Genomic DNA, 21,578 nt, shown 5'->3' on the forward strand with positions numbered 1-21,578 from the left:
TACTTCAGTAAATGCTGCCTAGGAGAATGCCTGTGTCCCACCTTACATGCGACCGTCAGCTCTGTGTCTCTCAGAAGGCTGAGTGCACCTGTACAGAGTGCCTTTAATAGCCTGCAGCTGGCCTGAGTGGGAGTCTAAGCACCTGTGCTGATGTCCCGCCCCCTCCTCTACCGCCCCCCCCCCTTCAAGTTTTGAAAAAAACGAGCGCTTCCTGCACTGTCGACTCTCCTGTCATGCTTCTGGAAAAAGGCTGGGGATGGGGGGGGGGGGGGGGGGGGGGGGGGGGGGGGGGGGGGGAAGGGGTTGAGACTGGTAACAAGATCTGCCTAAACGGCTATCTTCAGAGATGGTGGACATTAGGCCGCAGAGCCCGGGTGGTATAACCACTTTCTAGACCCCTGTGGCCCCTCTCTAGCCTAGGGGGGGAACATTCAAACATGAGAAATCCCCCTTTCCATCTTACCTGTTTGCAGCCTGCTTGAGACGCTGGGACATAATCAGCGATGAAAACACCTGAGACAGACAATCAGCATGTGCAGGTTTGTGCTCTTGGCAGCCCCCGGTGGTCACAATAGGCATAGCATGCATTTACCTTAAAGGAGAAAAGCCACTAGAACTCAAAAATTCTGTGGAATCTCCTCTTACCTTATCCAGCCGCAGGGTGCTGTTTACACAGACCCAATCTTCACCTCTCACGGTGGGCTCCGTTTGAAAAAACCGTCAGAGACTGGGGCCCCCTACGAATAGGGGGATCCAACAGTTCTGGGACCGTAAAGCACCACGCCAGAAATTAGGAAGTTTAAAGCCATTTTCTGATCTGCGGGGTCCAGCTCTCTAAAAAGAGAAGCATTACGGGTAAAACCTCGTTTTTTTCGGACGCGAGGCCCGGGTACCATTCAATTCGGCCATGAAAAGACACTTTGAATGGATCCGGTTCGCCTGGCTTGCCCCAGTATAGGATCTTAGGATATTCCCTTTGGAGCTCAGCACAGGACATCTTTACACGTCCATCACCTAAGACACTGGCGTAAAAACTGAGGTATCCCTGCAAGGGGGAGGGATTATATAGGGGGTTGAACTTCCTGATAGGGTGTGCCAGTGTCCAATCACCAGTGACACCTATATAACCCATCAGTAATTACTGTGGCTCTTTGTCCCGTGATGTTCGAGAAAGAAAATGCAATGATTACTGTATGACACTGGCAGGGAAGGGGTTAACACTAGTGGTGATCAAGGGGTTAAATATGTTCCCTGCTAGGTGTTTAACTGTGGGGGGAGGGGACTGACTGGGAGGGAGAGAGGGAGAGAGGGAGAGAGGGAGAGAGGGAGAGAGGGAGAGAGGGAGAGAGGGAGAGAGGGAGAGAGGGAGAGAGGGAGAGAGGGAGAGAGGGAGAGAGGGAGAGAGGGAGAGAGGGAGAGAGGGACCAGGTTTTTATTGTCCAAGTTTAATTGAATATGATGGGGTACTATGCACAGCTGCACCAGATTCTGTGTGCTCCACTTTTGGAAATCTCCCTCAATGTGTTGCACCGTGCTACTAACCTATATGTCTGCATATCCCCCCCCCCTAAATAGGAAGCAACACCAAGAAGAAAAAAAAAAAAAAAAAAAAAAGTCACTGCTCTCCCAGTCTAGTTTACGCCCTCTGACATTTCACCCCACCCACCGGGCACTTAGATGTCTATGGTCATCTCTATGATTAAGCCTTCCAGTGGGCAGGACGAAACCTAGCACGTGGCTGTATACTACACTACAGAATGGTGATATTTCATGCCGGCACCCCATCCCTGAGCACCAGTGGGACAACGCACATATTTCTTAGAGCCGCACTAAAAGTATAAGCAGGTCACTCATGGATCAAGCTGTAAATAACAAATACATTTACTTCCCACTGATTAAGCAATTATTCTCTGTACAAAAAACAGCAGCTTAAAGTTTCTAGGGGAAAAAAAAACCCCACAAAAGACAAAAGTACAAGTATTTTTTTTTTTAATTACATCATTAGCACTTTACAGCTGAAATTCTGGGAATTCAAAAATCACATCTTTGCCTGTGAGTTTCTTGTAGACACCAGAAAATGTTTCCACCTAGAGAGAAAAAAAAAAAAAAAAAAAAAGTTACTCGAACAGCATAAACAGATTGGAAACATTATAGATTATTCACATTATGTATCCTGCATGGTTTTTCTCCCCAGTAATAGCCAGAAGGCTCTGGGAAGTTGTAGGAATATACAGGATGATGTCCGCACCAGCACGAAGGCTGGGGACATGCATGTTCTCCAACGTTGTGGAACGGGACTGTACATCACAGCACCAGAAGATGCTACGCTCCCATACGCCACGAGGACAGAGCCTGGGAGAGCGACCTCACAGGATATCCACGTTGGGGATTAAAAGTAAAGCTGTACGAGACAGATGTGAAAGGCTGTCACTACTGCACCATTCTTTAGATGCTTGGCGTCAATATTCTAAGTCCCTTGTTTTAAATAAGCATTCACACAAGAATTTCATTACACTGGCTGCATAATTGTTCCAGGCCAAGTGACCCAAAATAGTAAAGATAAGGAAGCCATCAATGACAACCTTAATCTCTAACAGGTTCTCTTCGTGTATCAAAAAGGTTTGCCCTTCCATTGTCTGACAACATACAAAGAAAAGTTACCTTGTGTTCAACATTGTTCTGTTGTGCTTTGTCCAAATGGACTTTGATAAGCCGACTGCCGTCCAACTTCACACGGATTCTCTTGCCCACAATTTCACTTGGGTACACCAAATCTTCAAGGATGGCATCATGTACTGCAGTCAAAGTTCGGCTGAAATAAAACAGTTCCAGGACGAGTTAGCAAAATCAAAACACAAAACGGGGCAAAATTATCTCACCACTGTGGGTCTTTCATGATTTTAGGTAGAGGTTACCTGTGAGACACTAAGCATTTATCACTAATCACTAGTGGAGAATCATCCGAGCTTAAAAAAGGGGTTGTAAACCCTTTAAAAAAAAAAAAAAAAAAAAAAAAAAAAAAACACACACCACACCACACGTCACATTTTTTTGTTTTTTAAATCAAAACATTTGAGCATAAAACAAAAATATACAAACATACGGGTAATTGGTGCAACAGGCACCATAGTGTCGAATCAATCCAATTGACATATGAGAACATATAAACAGTAAGGTACTCTGTGTCATGGTCAGGGAAGTAGTGTGTGAGCAAAGCACAACACGTCATACTTACCCCCACTGTGCAGTTTGTTGTGCACAGAGTGGCCCAGATCCTCGACTTCTGGGGTCCCCCAGCGGCACCGTAGCTCCTCCCCACATCGAGTGTCCACGTTGAAGAAAGCTCTCCTAAGGTGGAGGGCCGTGCGAGCACGCTCCTGAGTCCTGCATCTGTGTACACACAGAATGCAGGCCCCAGGTCATTTGATTTGACTGCCAGTAGCACAGCCATTGGCTCCCGCTGGTGTCAATTTATCTAAATCAAGTGCCGAGACAATGGGCATAGAGGAAGAGCACGTCTCCGCCGAGGTAACGAACAGGCTCAGGTGAGTAAAAACAGGGGGGCTAGTCACCGTCAGAAGTTTTTTTCAACTTAATGCATAGGATGCATTAAGGTGAAAAAACAAGGGTTTACAACCCCTTTAATAGCAAAAGAAAAGCTGTCCACAGAAACCAATCATAGCCAATATAAAGGAAAGGTGGTTTGATAAAGATAGGTCAACAAGGCACACAATTGTTTCCTAAAACTGTCGCAGTGCCCCTTGGCCCCAAAAGCTATTGTTTTTCAGTTTTTAATGTACCCTACTACTAGCTTTACCAAGACCTGAATAGATTAGAACCTTCACAGAAAAAGACTTAAGATTACAACAATTTTACCAAAGATAAGATTGTAGGATCCAAAACATCAAAGCCATAGCTTCTAATTTAAGACAAAAGATGGTGCGCCCCCAAGACAAGCCAGGTGCCACCAATAAGTCTTTCAACTCATTTCACAATAAAATATTGCATCCTGAATGCATTGAGTAAATCAAAAGAGCAGAGAATCAAAATTTTATTTGAAAAGATGTACTACAAAACATTACCTGAAAAACACTGCACAGTATTCAGGCTACCACAGATAAAAGCTAATGACACCTTAAGGCCTGGTTCATACCTATGCATTTAGTGCGTTTTCAGTTTTGCAGAAACACACTACTGTCCACTTAAAATGGTTTTCTATGAACGTAGTTCACATCTGCATTTTATGGAAAGGGCCAGGGTTTTTTTCTGTTTTTTAGTTCCATAGACTTCAATGGTTTAAAGATCTATATTGAAAAAAAAACAACAAAATGCACCTGCAATATGCAAACTGCACAAGTGTGAATCAGGCCTAAGTGTGAACCCAGCCTCAAGAAGAGGGGTAGACAGGGCAGATAAGCAACTTCCCTTTTGGGTGAAGTTCTGCTTAAAGCCTCATACACACTTTTTTCTGGTCTTTGGTTCCATAGACTTCAATGGATCAAAAGCATGTATTGAAAAATGCACCTGCAATACACAAACTGCATAGGTTGAATCAGGCCTCAATGTGCAAAAAAGAATCCTAGCTGTGTATTTGTCACACATCTGACAAAAGGGGGGGAGATGGCTAACACTATGAACAAACATAAACCAAATGCAAAACTTTGCTTTAAATAGAGTGAAGGATTAAACAACTGTTTGCTCCAATTCATCCGCTATTAGTCCTGTGTATCTTTAAAAAAAACAAATTAAGGGTTGTCCCCAGGAATAGCTTTTAATGGGGACACCAGCTCTGGTGACAACCAGGGATTCACTCACAGAAAGTGAAGCCAAATCTCCCCAATGAGGCAGATGGGGGGAAAAAAAAAAAAAAAAAGCCTGTTCATGAGTTTTAACCCGCCTTAAACCAACCAAAATAAAAAGGGGAAAATAAATACATTTTGCCTTTCTACTCACATTTTTCTTCTCCTATGGGTGCCAGAAAGTACTCCAACCAAATTTGGTTTTAGACAGTGGAGAAGAAGCTAGGTGAAATCACCCCAAAGTAACAAATCGTAAAGTTTGTCTTTTTGTTGCAAAAAAAATATCCACATTAAAATATATATATTTTTAGTATGTATCCTGCATGGTTTGTCTCCCCAGTCACAGCTTGCAAGCTCTGGAAAGTTGTAGGAATATACAGGAAGCAAGCCACACCAGCCTGAAGGTCGGGACACGCATGTTCTCCAACATTGTGGAACGGGACTGTACGTCACTGCGCCAGAAAGACGCTACGCTCCCATACGCCACGAGGACAGAGCCTATGAGAGCGACCTCACAGGATATCCACGTTGGGTTTTAGAGGTCTAATTTTTCACTGAAAGGCTTGTAGAAATAAAACAAATGCAGAGTAAAAAGCAGACATCTACTGCTCCTGCACCTCAAACCCCAAAATGTCTGAGCAAGAACCCCACCTCAGTAACTGGGCAAAGGGGGCTGAGAGAGGAACACAGCAGTTTTCAAGCTACAAAGTTTTACTAACAGTTTTTGAAGGCCCACTTACCTCCTGGGACGCTTCTGCTTGTTTTTTGTGCGGCTTTTTCTTGTTGGTTTGGGCAGAATCCTTCTCTGTATAGGGAAATACAATTCACATCACTACACAGACTTTATAGAGAACCACAAAACATACAAATTATCTAAACATGAGATCCTTTGGAGACCATGAATAGAGGTCTGGGTTAAGAGGTCACAATAGCAACTTCAAGAGCAAAATATATACACAATTCATTCACATCTTTCTAATTGCATGCGTGAACTAGCATTAACAAAATACAGTATATAAAAAAAGTGAGGTCTGTCCCACATGGAAAAAAAAAAAAAAAAAAAAAAAAGTTTAAAACCCAAAGACAATATTTAGCTGCACTGAAAACAAAGCCGGTTGTCAGCCCTGACTGACTAAAAACTAAAGAATATGTAGCTCAGAGATGGTGGCCAGGGCAGTAGGAACCAGCAGAGCACACCTGCTGATACCTTCTCTTAGCAGCAGCCCCTGCAAGAACTTTACAAGTCCACAAATGGTGTCAGAGGGGAGTAGAAAACCCATTTTGCGCTACAAGAAATAATTTGGGAACATGCTCTATAACAGGGGTCTTCAATCTTACTAAACAAAGGGCTAAATTATGGTCCGGACTTTAGGGGGAGGAGGTGCAGCAGGAGTAATACCACCCCACTATTTCAGTGGGGGGGGGGGAACTATGCCCCAAAAGCAAAAAAAAAAAAAAAAAAAAAAAAAAAGCTGCAGTTTGGAGAATACTGCTCTAGAAGATGTTTGATGAATGCCTGGACATTAACTTCAAGGGTCAACCCACCAGTCATTTTTAGTTCAAGTGATTATAAAAGCTTTTATTAAAATATGGGACACAATTATCTACTCAGTGCCCCCCCCCCCCCATTTCTTTTGGAGTCCCCTGCCGGCGCTCTCAGCTCCTCCTCCCTTTTAAATGCCTCCGTAGCAAGCTGCTTGCAATGGGGCACTCATGGGGGTTTGCACCTGAGCCAGGCTGTGTCCATGGCACCAAGCGTGGCTCGGCCCCGACCCCTCAAAAGATTTGATTGACAACAGCGGGAGTTGTGGCCACCTGCTGCTGTCTAGTCATCCAAGAGAAAGCAACCAACCAACTAACCTCATTCTAAGTGCCGACATTTTTTAAATTGTACGATTTGTCTTTTCAAACATGCAGAGTTCTAGCAATTGAAAAACCTGGCAGTAAACGGGTGAAGAATCAAAGCTATCCAATACATTGTGAGAATCTAATATGCATACAGCAACTAGAGAAGTGAGAAATGCTACAAAGACCAAACAGTGATCAAGGTCCTCATCTGAACACAGGAGATGTTGAGCAGTGTTACACTGACATCTAACAGGTATAATATGTAGTTTTATATCCTGCATGGTTTGTCTCCCCAGTAATAGCCCGAGAGCTCTGAGAAGTTGTAGGAATATACAGGACGCTGTCCTCACCAGCCCGAAGGCCAGGGACATACATGTTCTCCAACGTTGTGGAACGGGACTGTACGTCACTGCACCAGAAGATGCTACGCTCCCATACGCCACGAGGACAGAGCCTGAGAGAGCAACCTCACAGGATATCCACGTTGGTCATTAAAAGTAAAGCTGCATGAGACATATGAAATACTACACCATTTTGTAAAATGCTAGTTGCTTAGCTATTACACTGAATCACTTTGCTTTAATATTTTAAGCCCCTTGTTTTGAACAAGCATGCAAACAGGGAATTTTTACTGTGCTGGCTGCACAATTGTTCCAGGTGAAATGGCCCAAAATAGACTGGAGCTCCTCTAATGATATGCAAGAAAACTTTCTATGCAAATGACTGCACTGATATTTCTGTTGTGAGTTTAAAGCAGAACTCAATGCAAAAATATCACCCCCCCCCCCCCCCCCCCCATGTCCTTGTTGCTGATCGACCTTCACCAATTATGCCATCCATGTTCTTCTGAGCTCTAGTTCCTCTGCAATAGCCTGCTGATCTTGCTGAAAAAGTTATTGTCCAGTAAGATCCTGTTTGTAAGACAGCTGGCTGCCATTTCTCCTATACCTCCAGCCAGCAGTCTGACACTCCCCCTTGTAGTTCTATTTCCTGTAGTGGGCAGAGGGGGTCTCACAGCCCCCCCGGTGTGTGCCACCCGTACAGGTGGTTTCCTCCTCTGCTCCCTGCCAGCACCACCATCTCTGTGCAGAGGATAGTTATCACAAAATCGCACGGATGACACAGTGGGAATCTCTGGCTGTGACAAGTATTGTATGTGAAACACCAATCTCTGTAATGTCCCTCCTCCCGTCAGCACACTGTTCCAATGTAGGCGGGAGGAGGGACATTACAGTGATCAGTATTTCACATACAAAACCTGTCACAGCGGGATATCGCCCGCTCTGTCATCACTATGTTTTCTGATAACGATACCCATGCGGCACTGGTTTGCATTCATATTAAAATGCATCAATTTATATTGTATTAACCGCTTGCCGACAAACCGCCGTCATACTGCGGCAGGTTGGCACGATCTCACGAACCGTCGTAGCTATACGGCAGCTCGCCCGCTGCACAGCAGGGGTGCCGATGCTTGTGGCCGACAGTCACAATGACCACCGGCCACTAGCGATCCAAGCACGAGGGACAGAACACGGAAATGTGTGTGTGTATAGACACACAAATCCGTGTTCTGCTCTGAGAGGAATGACAGATTGTGTGTTCCTATTAGCTAGGAACCACGATCTGTCACTTACTCTATTTAGAATCACCTCCCAGGGAACAGTTAACCCCTTCACTGCCAGTGACATTTTTACAGTAATCAATGCATTTTTTATAGCATTGATTGCTGTATAAATGTCAATGGTCCCAAAAATGTGTCAAAATTGCCCAATGTGTCCACCATGTCGCAGTCATGATAAAAATCGCAGATCATCGCCATTACTAGTAAAAAAATTAAAATGCTACAAATCTATCCTCTATTTTGTAGATGCTATAAATTTTGCGTAAATCAATAAGCGCTTATTTCGATTTAACCAAAAATATGTAGAAGAATATATATCGGCCTAAACTGAAATTTTTTATTTTTTTTTTTAAAGCAAAAAGTACAAAATATTAGTTTTCTTCTAAACTGTCGCTCTTTTTGTTTATAGCGCAAAAAAAAAATAAAAAATAGCGCAGAGGCGATCAAATACCACCAAAAGAAAGCTCTATTTGTGGGGAAAAAAAAAAGTCAATTTTGTTTGGGTGCAGCGTTGCATGACCGCGCAAATGTCAGTTAAAGCGATGCAGTGCCAAATCACACACAAAAAAAATGGCCCGGTCACTCAACAGCCAAATCTTTTGGGGCTGAAGTGGTTAATATGCATTTATATGGCTGTAACCTATCATCCCGCGTGTTACGGAGTAGCATAACTTGTTGGCTGCAGAATGAGGGGTGCGATTTAGGTTGAAGTGGGCTTGTTCACATTTACAAGCCTAGTGTACCCACCTACATTCATTGCAATTCCAAGGATTCATGGAAAATGTAGTCCGATTACAGTTTGTAGAGAGAAGAGGAGGATATGATGCAATCACTGTTCTAAGGAGATCCTCCCTGGCAGAATACAGGCTACATTTTTTGAATCAGAGCTGACCTCCTGAAAATTCAGACATCTCTTAAAATGGTAAAAAAAAAATTCACAAATGTAATAACTGTTATGTGGGAAGGTGTACTAATGGGGATTTTTTGACAATCCCAGAGTTCTGCTTCAAGTGTAGACATTCTTGGGAGGAAAAAAAAAAAAAAAAAAAAAAAAACTATTTGGGTACATTTTCTTACCTGAGCAATGAAGACAACATGCTTGCCACTGAACTTCTTTTCCAGCTCACGCACCAGTCTAACTTGGATCTTCTGGAAAGATTTCAGCTGAGGGACTGGAACGAAGATGATTATTGCTTTTCTACCACCCCCGACTTCAATTTCCTGTGAGAAATAGCAAAAATTCAGGTGTGTGTATGTACCATAGTTTACCCAAAGATCACCTTCACTGGGCCAAAGAGGCAAATAAAAGCCAGAAGATATATTTTGGAAAGGTTCCTCTCAAATTGTAAACTAAAATTTTTTCCTTCAGAAAAATCTTTAGGCCCCTTTCACAACCGACTCGAAACAGCCGCTGTCTCTCCAGTGTGAAAGCCGGTGCGCTAGCAGGACAGGGGAAAAAAAAAAAAAAAAAAAAAAAGTCCTGCTAGCAGCATCTTCAGAGCAGTGCCCATTAAATTCAATGGGACAGCGTGGCTATACCGTCGGCAAATCGCCTCTGCAGAGGCGCGTTTTAACCCTTTCTCGGCTGCTAGCAGGGGGTAAAACCGCCCGCTAGCGGCCGAATACCGACGGTAAAGCGCGGCTTACAAATAGCGGTGCTTTACCGCCGACGCCGCCCCAGTGATTTCCAAACACCCCCTGTGCTAGAAAGGTTTACACTCTACGCTGAAAAGTCAAAGCCTATTTGACCAATGGCCTCTTCTGTGCTCAATGTCTAATCCCCAACGATGCTTCTCTTCAGAGAAATTTACAGTGAGCAGATGACATAGCGGTCAGCTCTCACATGAGTGCACTGACTGAAAGTTCTGGTACTGGCTCTTTTTAGAATGTCCAAAAGAGAATGGGGCATCTGCGCATGGACAACACTAAATGTTGTATTATGCAACAGTAAGTCCATTGTCAGAAATTTTAATAAAAAAAAAAAAAAAAAAAAAAGGGAGATGGTATATGCTGGGGGGGGGTTGAATTTTTTTTTTTTTTTTTTTTTTTTTTTTTTACTTTAAAGGCAGATAAAGGTAAATTTTCTGGCTTTAGAACTACTTTAAAGTAGAACTAAAGTCAAAAACAAGCTGGAGTGGACAGATTAGAACACGATAGGGAGATTCATCTTATTCGTCCAATTTTCATTGAAAGTAAAAAAAATAAAATCCCAAATTTTGGCTTGTGCCTAGAAAAGTAAAATCTTCCAATGGGGACACTAGTTCTGCTGATCTGGGGGCTCAAGAGATTCCCTTAATTTACAGAGTTTTCCTCTCACTTCCTGTTTGGTTATGGGACAGGAAGAGAACGTAAATCTCCCCAATGGGACAAAGCAAAAATAAAAAACTTTACATAGGGGTTATAACCCTCTAAACTACTTCTGGCAAGTGGTTCTGACCACAGCCAAGCCCCCCCCAAAAAAAAAAAAACGAAAACACACCCCCACCCCAGTTAGGACTTGTTTCTGCCAGTCGATGCACCTTTCAATACTATGTAGGGGTGGTGCTTACTTTATATGTTTTTGAAGGGTCGCCAAATGACACATCATTCAAGCCTATGTGCACACTGCAGTGACATTCTGGTGCACTGTGTAACAATGCATCAGGTGTGCATTTTAACACAATTAACCTCAATGCTGTGGTGGCATAAACTGGGCACACAGAACACAATTTGTTAGCCATGTCTGACAGAAATGTGCCATTAGGGGATGAACACGTGGACCATAACTGAATATTTGTATTACTACTTCCTGAAGCAAAGTATGATGCTCGACAAAAAAAAATAAAATAAAAAAAACTTCCTAAACCATTTAACATCCTTCCCCAAATCAGTAACCTCACACGTAGAAATGTCTAAATGTAAATACCTCACTATATACCTCTTTAAACAAGTGAAAGCAACATTTAAAAGCAGCAGTATTTTTCTTTTTGTATGTATCCTGCATGGTTTTTCTCCCCAGTAATAGCCCAAGAGCTCTGGGAAGTTGTAGGAATATACAGGACGCCATCCACACCAGCCCAAAGGCCGGGGATAAGCATGTTCTCCAACGTTGTGGAACGGGACTGTACGTCACTGCACCAGAAGGCGCTATGCTCCCATACGCCACAAGGACAGAGCCTGTGAGAGCAACCTCACAGGATATCCACGTTGGTAAATAGGATTTATAAAGACCAGCAAAAGCCAAGCCCAGACTGAGGGCTAAAATGTAACAGGCAGTTCCCAATAATAAGGGTAATTTGGTGCTCAATATGCCAACTTTGAAAGTCATCCCACATGGGTTTGTGAAATCCGTCACACAACCCCCCCCCCCCCCAAGAAAATCTCTAAGTGGTCATTTCCCTATGCTCCCCCAGCAATGTCATTCATTAAGGTCAATAAGAAAGATGTTTAAGAGCAATTATATCATACCTTTGCTGCAGTAATGTTTAATTCCCTTAGTTGAGCTTTGAGGTCAGAGTTCATCTCCAACTCCAGCAGAGCCTAGAATTGAAAAATGACCAGATTAATGCGTCGCTAAATGCAAGTAGGAGCACAGTGATGTTAAATAGCATTTTGAAAGCAAAGTCACTTCAGACCTAAAAAGGAACCAAAAAACACACGCATGCCACAACTTTCTATCATACAGAATAGAGCCTTCACCAAAACATCTGTAAACTTTACATCTTGAACAGTGAAGTGTAGCTAGTTTATATTTGCTGCTAGTTAGGTCACTGTCCCAGAACCAACAGGCACTATCGGAGTGAGCACATGGCTAAGACTTCAAAGCCACACGCTTGGCTTTGGCACATTCCTCTGCACATGCCCAGGATCCCCTAAAACAAAGCTAGTCATATTTATCTATTATTACTATTCTACAAGTTTTATTTAACACCAAAAGTTTGTGCAGCACCTTACAAAAAACATGAGGGTAGACAGTACAGTTACAATACAGTAGGAATCAGATCTTCTATAGCTAAACTTCATCCACAACATTCAGGAGAACAATGAAGAAAAAAAAAAAAAAAAAAAATTCAACCCCACGGTTAAAGAATCATACCAGCTGAAGCCTAACTGGTCTTAAAGTTCCTCCCCCACTCCTAACACTAAATTATAGTATAAACATAGCCCTTTTTCAGGGCACTCCAGTGACATGATCCCATGTCAGCCAGTGGTGGCTGTAAGGAATGGAGAGAGCGCCAGACAATGGCTGAGATCCGGGACCGATGACATCACCCATAGGCTCTCATGGTGCAGCCATGTAACATAACTGGACCAGGTTGGGAATAGGTAAAGTATATACACAGGTTAGTTTATAAGTGGGACATTTTAGACTAATTGGGCTTCAGGTGAATTTTACTTCAACATTCTCACTTTTACCATCAGGAGAAAATCCTGAATTTTTACAAAAATATTCATGCAAGTTAAAAAAGGGGCAAACTCTGGGTATATTTTATTAGGATTTCCCAACCATAAGACAGATGCCGATATGTGCTCTCAAACATTATGATGCATTCCGTTTTAAAGATCTGTATCCTGCATGGTTTGTCTCCCCAGTAATAGCCCGAGAGCTCTGGGAAGTTGTAGGAATATACAGGACGATGTCCGTGCCAGCCAAAAGGCCAGGGACATACATGTTCTCCAACGTTGTGGAACGGGACTATACGTTATTGCACCAGAAGATGCTACGCTCCCATACGCCACGAGAACAGAGCCTGAGAGAGCAACCTCACAGGATATCCACGTTGATGATTAAATGCTTGCCTACAAACATCTGAACTAAGGAGAACCCAAATACAGTTAAATGTGGGGATAATCTGCAAAAAAAATAAAAAAAAATTTTGCTCCACGACCCATGTCACTTGTAGACCCTCTCTGGTTAAGCAATACAATATCATCCAAAACCCAGCACAGCCTGAAACTGGACAACGGAGCAGCAGAATACTGATTACGTCATTCCTATGTGCATTCAAAGGATGCAGGCCACTGTGTGTGGAGCAAGTGATGTCCCAGAGTTCTCTGCTTAAAGCAGCAGAAAGCTCTGATTGGAGCATAGCCCGGTCAAGTGACTGACTTTTTTAAAACACATTTTAATAGCACTAAAAACGTTGCATTTTTTAAGTTAGTGATACAGCAATGGGGAAAAAAAAAAAAATAGAAAAATACCAATGTATAACTGCCTCCTTTAGTCGCTAAACCCCTTTCACACGGAGGCAGTTTTCAGGCATTTTAGCGCTTAAAATGGCATCTAAAAAGCAGCTGAAAACTGCCTCACATTCTGTGCAATGGGGGCTTTCACACTCAGGCGGTGCGCTTGCAGGACGTTAGAAAAAGCCCTGCAGGCAGCCTCTTTGGGGCTGCTTGGGAGAACTGTAACACTCCCAAAACACTCCTGCCCATTGCACTGAATGGCTTAAAAGCGCTGCAAAACTGGACTTTTTACCTTTCCTTAAGGTAAAAACCACCGCTAAAACACTGCTAAAGTGCCGCAATAACAAGAGGCTCTTTAGTGCTGCAGTGTGAAAAGTGTCTAAATATTTACTTTGGAAGGGCTGCAAGTAGTACTATGCACCAACAGGTCTGCATTGGTCACATACATAGCTTATGACTGACTTCACATTGACACAGGTTCACTGTATAACATGTTACACCTGCATTCAGGGTGTAACATGTAAGCGCAGCCCCCGCACTCCTGTTGTGACAGCAGGCCAGGGATCTTCTCCCTACACCAGCTGTCACAATTTCATAACGTGGCCCACCCAGCCACATTATTCAGTGTTCTGTAAATGGGAAAACTACAACTGTCATCAGAGATTGCAGCTGACAGCTTGTAGTTCTCAATGAACTACCAGGAATGAGCGCTATAGGTAGTTTGATTCTTCCTATTATTCAGCAACTGCCTGCTCATACGAAGTCCGGGCAGACGGCTATACTGACAGTTAGGAGCCTTGCATTGCACCCGTGATCTGCTGTTAATGTTAATAAATGTACATTTGTTTACCTGCAAAAAGATGGGTATTTTATTACAAAGGTGAACTTCTACTTTAAAGCCAGTAGTCGTGGACAAGTGAAATCACTCACCTGGGAAATGCCAGACTCAAACTCGTCTGGCTTTTCGCCATTAGGCTTGACGATTTTGGCGCTTGAACTGAACATGGCCTTTCTGTAAGAGAAGGGAAATCAAGGATCATTAACAAAGGGATAGTCACCAGCATCATCTTTAAATTGCGAACACTGAGCACCATTCACTCAAACAGCAATTTCTGGAAATAATGTGTTGCCAATGCAATCAAGATCTGTATCCTGCATGGTTTTTCTCCCCAGTCAGGGCCTAGAGGCTCTGGGAAGTTGTAGGAATATACAGGACGCCATCCACACCAACCTGAAGGCCGGGGACATGCATGTTCTCCAACGTTGTGGAACGGGACTGTACGTCATTGCACCAGAAAGACGCTACGCTCCCATACGCCACGAGGACAGAGCCCATGAGAGCAACCTCACAGGATATCCACGTTGGTCAAGCTGTACATTTGTAAAGGGCAGCAACATTCAAGCCAAGATTAGGGTCTGTAGCTGCATTAAACACATGGTAGGCAATACCCACTGGCAGATGTTTTCAACACTTGTCTAACGCAGTTAGTGGCCTTTCACACCAACCCAGTCGTTACGTCTCAAACTGCATCACAGAAATTGTTCAAGTTGAATTTTAGGCAGTGCTATTCAGAACAAATGCACTGCACTAACATGTGTGATGATGGCAAGAACAAAGTCCCAAGAAGTGTGCCAGAAAGTCCAACTACAAAGAACAAAAAGTACTCGGAAAATCCAGCATGGAGGTAAGTGCAACGAAAACAGCACTGAACTTAAAAATGTATTCTATTCCTTATCAGTCCTTAGGCCTCATCCACAAAGGATGCATCCACCCTTGCAAAGGCTAGGTTTACCCATACAAGGATGTAAAGGTGTTCTGTGCAGGCAGTCCCATTGCCGTCAATCAGTATGCAGCAGATGCACAGCCGCTGCTCCTCCCAAGTGGAGATCAATGTGGGTCCACATCTCTGAACTCCGTGTACATTTGTTGGGGGACACGCACACACAGATGTCAACATCAGTAACAGCGGCTGTGCAGCTGCTCCTCCCAAGTGGACATCAACGTGGGTCCACATCTCTGAACTCAGTGTACATTTGTTGGGGGGCACACACAGATGTCAAAATCAGTAACAGCGGCTGTGCAGCTGCTGCCTCCCAAGTGACATCAAAAGGGACTGCCAGCATGGGGATGCATGGAACACCTTTGCATTCTTGTGTGGTTATAGCCTTGGATGGTTGTATGTATTGATATGCCCCATATGAAGGAGGCCTTAGCCTGGGGGTTCACACTATTGAACACAGACATCGCACATGTGATGAGCACCGAATTGCTGTGCGATGCAAATTCAGCCAGTTTGTATAACTGAACTAGCATGGCATTCGCACAAAAATGCTGCAGGAACCTTTTTCCCCAGCAACGGAATCGAAACACATGGGTGTTCATACCCATGTGATCCGATGCCCCTCCAAATTCAGTTTGCACTGTGATCCGATCTGGGGGTGTCATGAACTTTGTATTAAGACCCGGAATGGTTCACAGAGGGCAGTGTGAACTACCTGCTAGGGAGACGCAATGCGGGAACCGGCACTGCAATAGAGCTGGTTCCCGCAACGCGATAGTATGAAACGGGGTTTAAAGTGTCACTAAACCCAGGACCCTGCATTCCCTATATCTAGTCTCCCACAGAACATGGAAATGCTATTATTTTAATAAACAAACTGCTAACACCTTTTCTCAGCAGTAAGGATGAGCTCCGGCGTGTTCGCACACCCCACATGCAGAGCCCGCCAGGAAGTCAGCACTGCGCTAATCACAGGCAGTGAGTCATTTCCCGATGCATGGCTGCTCATTTCCCGATGCCTGTGATTAGCGCAGTACCGACTTCCTGGCGGGCTCTGCACATGACGTCTGCAAACACACCAGAGCTCATCCTTACTCAGCAGTATATAGCAGTCTTATGACTATCAGTGTCTGGTTAAAGCTTGGATGAGTTTTCATTCTGCTCTGTCCTATGAGGCTGCAGGACCTCTGACCCTGTCTGGACAGTGCTGATTGGCCCTGTGATCACATTCATTCTCCCCTAGCCTCTGTCTTACCAAGAGATGGATTGGGGACAGTGGAAGGAGATTAGAGAAGAAAGGATCCAACAGACTTTACACACAATGCAGAGGATTAACCCCTTAGGTTCCACAGTGAGTATAACAAGTATGCTTTGCTGCATATACAGACTGATTTTACTGTTGTGGGTTTAACACTTAAACCAGGTACACGGGCAGTTTTTGCATTCAACCCAGCAGGCTTAAAGCAAAGTTCCACCCAAAAATGGAACTTCCACTTTAAGGGAGGTGACCCCCCCGACATGCCACATTTGGTATGTCATTTTTTTTGGGGGGGGGGGGGGCGGATCCCAGATCCCACTTCCTCCCAGCACAGGAAGGGAGATCACCTCACCCCCCCTCCATCTCGGCAATCTGGGACACGTCACAGGACCCAGATGATTACCTGGCCAGGTGCAGCTCGCGCATGCACAGTGGGTGCCCGGCTGTGAAGCCACAGTTGGGCGCCCACACTAACAATGCCGGCGCCACAGAGGGGAGGGGGAGACGAGCGGGGCTTCGCTCCCCTGCATCACTGGACCCTGGGAAAGGCAAGTGTCAGATTATTAAAAGTCAGTAGCTGCAGTATTTGTAGCTGCTGACTTTTCTTAAAGCAGAGTTCTGTTAAAAAAAAAAAAAAAAAAAAAGAAGAAGAAGGACAGATCATTGTACTAACACAAGCTATATTAATACAGTGACCTCTCCGCTATGCTACTGTGAGATAGGGGAACCACCCCCTCACCAGGGTTGTACACAGTTACTGCCAAATCAAACACTTTTGGCCCATGTGTACCCAGCAATAAAATGAAATGGTTGCATTTGTTTTCTTTTCTAGACTCTTTTTCACCTGGTGATCTGGTGTTCTATTAGAAAAGCGCTACCCAACAGAAAATGCAACAGAAGGGACGTTGCAAGCAAATATTGCGCTAAACATTCAAACATGGCCGCTATGCGTTTCCATAGGTTTCTTAATCTGACAGAACTCGAAGACAGCAGCAGACATCTTACACACAGGCAAGTCTTCAATTTCACTTATTTTAGCAGTTAACATATACTGAAATAGACCACTTCACTGCGACCAAGTGAAATACTCTCAGTACATAATCAGTTTGGCGTTGCGCGGGGTGTACCAAGATGGCCTCTGTCTGCAGGTTTGTTACAGCTTTTCAAATGCAACACCAAAACAGTGTCAGAGATTTAAAATGACATTCAGTATATAGGGTCAGTTTACTGCTAAAATAAGTGAAATTGAAGACTTGCCTGGGTGTGATAAGATGTCCGCTGCTGCCTTCGTGTTGTCAGATTAGGAAACCTATTGGAACACATAGCGGCCATGTTGGAACACATGGCACAGTAAACTGTTTTCTCACATTTTCTGATGGGTAGCGGTATTCTGACAGGACACCGGCCATTACTTTTTTTAACCTTCCTTTAACAGACCCAGCTGTCCAATTTCAAGCAATTATCCCCATTTGATGAATGAAGAGCGCACACACAAGTGCTATGCCGTCACACTCCCCAATCACTATCTCCAACACCATACTTCTCCTTCCTATCATCACTGCACCCCGAGCACTGGTCAGGTCTAGGAGATTACAGAAATAAGGGACACATTACACTAACCTGTCCCCTCTTTATCCTGAAGCTCCCTCCATCCTACACACCATGCCTCGTGTACACAATTAGTGATGGATCTCAGGTGTGATACACTCTCCATGATTAATCGGATGTCAACAGTACAGTAATGACCATAAACACACTCTACAGTCTGATCGTACAATCTGCCTTAGATCTACCAACAAGCATGCAGTGCATGGGGCCTAGCTGATGTGGTAGAAATGAAATGACTTGTATAGGTTTGTCCTAATATGCTATAGTGTGTGGAAATGTACTGTACAGTGTATATAGTCGTGTATGAGCCCCATAGAGCGCGCACACACAGTGTATATAGTCGTGTATGAGCCCCATAGAGCGCGCACACACAGTGTATATAGTCGTGTATGAGCCCCATAGAGCGCGCACACACAGTGTATATAGTCATGTATGAGCCCCATAGAGCGCGCACACACAGTGTATATAGTCATGTATGAGCCCCATAGAGCGCGCACACACAGTGTATATAGTCGTGTATGAGCCCCATAGAGCGCGCACACACAGTGTATATAGTCATGTATGAGCCCCATAGAGCGCGCACACACAGTGTATATAGTCATGTATGAGCCCCATAGAGCGCGCACACACAGTGTATATAGTCATGTATGAGCCCCATAGAGCGCGCACACACAGTGTATATAGTCATGTATGAGCCCCATAGAGCGCGCACACACAGTGTATATAGTCGTGTATGAGCCCCATAGAGCGCGCACACACAGTGTATATAGTCATGTATGAGCCCCATAGAGCGCGCACACACAGTGTATATAGTCATGTATGAGCCCCATAGAGCGCGCACACACAGTGTATATAGTCATGTATGAGCCCCATAGAGCGCGCACACACAGTGTATATAGTCATGTATGAGCCCCATAGAGCGCACACACAGTGTATATAGTCATGTATGAGCCCCATAGAGCGCACACACAGTGTATATAGTCATGTATGAGCCCCATAGAGCGCACACACAGTGTATATAGTCATGTATGAGCCCCATAGAGCGCACACACAGTGTATATAGTCATGTATGAGCCCCATAGAGCGCACACACAGTGTATATAGTCATGTATGAGCCCCATAGAGCGCACACACAGTGTATATAGTCATGTATGAGCCCCATAGAGCACACACAGTGTATATAGTCGTGTATGAGCCCCATAGAGCGCACACACAGTGTATATAGTCATGTATGAGCCCCATAGAGCGCACACACAGTGTATATAGTCATGTATGAGCCCCATAGAGCGCACACACAGTGTATATAGTCATGTATGAGCCCCATAGAGCGCACACACAGTGTATATAGTCATGTATGAGCCCCATAGAGCGCACACACAGTGTATATAGTCATGTATGAGCCCCATAGAGCGCACACACAGTGTATATAGTCATGTATGAGCCCCATAGAGCGCACACACAGTGTATATAGTCATGTATGAGCCCCATAGAGCGCACACACAGTGTATATAGTCATGTATGAGCCCCATAGAGCGCACACACAGTGTATATAGTCATGTATGAGCCCCATAGAGCGCACACACAGTGTATATAGTCATGTATGAGCCCCATAGAGCGCACACACAGTGTATATAGTCATGTATGAGCCCCATAGAGCGCACACACAGTGTATATAGTCATGTATGAGCCCCATAGAGCGCACACACAGTGTATATAGTCATGTATGAGCCCCATAGAGCACACACAGTGTATATAGTCATGTATGAGCCCCATAGAGCGCACACACAGTGTATATAGTCATGTATGAGCCCCATAGAGCACACACAGTGTATATAGTCGTGTATGAGCCCCATAGAGCACACACAGTGTATATAGTCATGTATGAGCCCCATAGAGCACACACAGTGTATATAGTCATGTATGAGCCCCATAGAGCACACACAGTGTATATAGTCATGTATGAGCCCCATAAAGCACACACATAGTGTATATAGTCGTGTATGAGCTCCACAGAGCACACACAGTATATATGGTCAGGTCTATCAGTGTGTCCTATGCTGTATAATAAATAGCACTCTCCCCGCACACATCCCTCCTCTCCAGGCTCCCCACACACACGGCACACGTGCAGTCCCGGCTCCATCCCCCCACGTCCACCATCACCAGCCGGGCCGCTCCGATTCTTCCATCCATCGCCATCCTCCGCACACACCGCCCCGCACAGGGAAGCCAGCGCACGCCAGGGAAGGGAGGGCCCTGTACCGTCAGCACACGCCGCCATTTCGGGCCGTCGGCGAGGGGAACACGCAGAAAAAAGACACATTTCTCTCAGAGGATCTGCCGCACTCACCGTCCTCTCTCAGTGACGGCCTAGGAAGAGGGCGAGATCCCGCGAGAGAGGCCCAGATCTCGCCCGGGTGAAAAGGATGATGGGAAATTGGGAGCCAGTATTTCAATTAGACTGCCACGCCTTCTTCCTCACACCAGCTCCTGGCGGAAGTAAAAGGGAATCTACAGTGAGGGCGGAAGCAGATCTTTGTGAATGAATAGTAGTTGGTTCTATAAATGGTGAAAAGGCGGTCTTCTTGATAACAGTAGCTGATTTATAAAGCACCATCATACAAAAGTTCATAAAGTGTATCTCTAGCTAATTTCAGTCTTTTTTTTTTTGTTTTGGATTAAGGCTGGGTTCACACTATCTTCGAATGCGGCTCACAGTAGGGGTCTGGTGCGTCCTCGTTTACTGTTTCAGGTCCGATTTCAGCCCGAATTTTTGGCTGAATTTGGACCAAAAGACGCACTGGACTAGTGTGCAAATTCACACCGGAGCCGCAGTGGACATATGTGAAGTGAACCAGATCCATAGAGAGCCGGTCAAAAACTCCTGTTGATGCGAATTGGATGCGGTAAACCCCCCCCCAATTAGAGTTGCCACCTCATCCCTTTAAACCCGAACACCTTTGAATTACACAGGTTCTGAGGCTAATTAAATGCAGATAAGGCACCAAGTGAGTTTAATTACCACCTTAATCACCCACAGAACCTGTGTAATTAATATGTGTTCGGGTTTAAAGGGATGAGGTGGCAACCATACATCCAATTCACAATAGTGTGAACCCAGCCGAAAGCCTCATACACACGCTACGATTGTTGGCAGGGGATTGTCTGTTGACAGACTGTTGCCCTAAAATCTTACAGTTAGTACGCTCCTTTTGACAATTGTTGTCCAACTTTCGGCCATCAAATGTTGGATATACACAAAGCATATCCCTCTTTAAGCCTCATACACACAATGAGAATACAGGGCCAAGAAATCCACTTTCAATGCGATCGCACGATAGTCTGATCATTAGTGCACAACTTTCGTTCAAAATTTTCTGAAGGGACAAACACGAAAATGTTTCTCATACGATATCAGATCGTATGGCTTTCGTTTAATCAGTACAGTTTTTGTCCAAAAATACAATACAAATACGTTACAAAACTTCTGAATT

General features: G+C 44.4%; 1 protein-coding gene and 6 non-coding genes across 7 annotated transcripts; all 7 read right to left on the bottom strand.

Annotated features, from left to right (window-relative positions):
- Positions 1-1,972: 1,972 nt before the first annotated feature.
- RPS7 (ribosomal protein S7) lies at positions 1,973-20,571 on the bottom strand. The gene is made up of 7 exons (XM_073625421.1): positions 20,435-20,571; positions 14,368-14,449; positions 11,719-11,790; positions 9,349-9,492; positions 5,540-5,604; positions 2,662-2,812; positions 1,973-2,087 (listed from the first exon to the last, which is right to left on the bottom strand). Exons 2-7 carry the CDS (start codon positions 14,440-14,442, stop codon positions 2,010-2,012), a joined length of 585 nt encoding a protein of 194 aa, XP_073481522.1. The 5' UTR covers positions 14,443-14,449; positions 20,435-20,571; the 3' UTR covers positions 1,973-2,009.
- LOC141142050 (small nucleolar RNA SNORA73 family) lies at positions 2,165-2,386 on the bottom strand. The gene has a single exon (XR_012244297.1). It is a non-coding gene; the product is annotated as a small nucleolar RNA SNORA73 family (small nucleolar RNA).
- LOC141142055 (small nucleolar RNA SNORA73 family) lies at positions 5,110-5,331 on the bottom strand. Its single transcript, XR_012244301.1, has one exon. It is a non-coding gene; the product is annotated as a small nucleolar RNA SNORA73 family (small nucleolar RNA).
- LOC141142052 (small nucleolar RNA SNORA73 family) lies at positions 6,914-7,135 on the bottom strand. The gene has a single exon (XR_012244299.1). It is a non-coding gene; the product is annotated as a small nucleolar RNA SNORA73 family (small nucleolar RNA).
- On the bottom strand, positions 11,240-11,461 carry LOC141142051 (small nucleolar RNA SNORA73 family). The gene has a single exon (XR_012244298.1). It is a non-coding gene; the product is annotated as a small nucleolar RNA SNORA73 family (small nucleolar RNA).
- On the bottom strand, positions 12,814-13,035 carry LOC141142056 (small nucleolar RNA SNORA73 family). Its single transcript, XR_012244302.1, has one exon. It is a non-coding gene; the product is annotated as a small nucleolar RNA SNORA73 family (small nucleolar RNA).
- Positions 14,581-14,803, bottom strand: LOC141142054 (small nucleolar RNA SNORA73 family). The gene has a single exon (XR_012244300.1). It is a non-coding gene; the product is annotated as a small nucleolar RNA SNORA73 family (small nucleolar RNA).
- Positions 20,572-21,578: the final 1,007 nt, after the last annotated feature.

This window comes from Aquarana catesbeiana, linkage group LG04 (assembly GCF_042186555.1).
Source record: "Aquarana catesbeiana isolate 2022-GZ linkage group LG04, ASM4218655v1, whole genome shotgun sequence".
In the NCBI taxonomy this organism is placed as follows: Eukaryota; Metazoa; Chordata; class Amphibia; order Anura; family Ranidae; genus Aquarana; species Aquarana catesbeiana.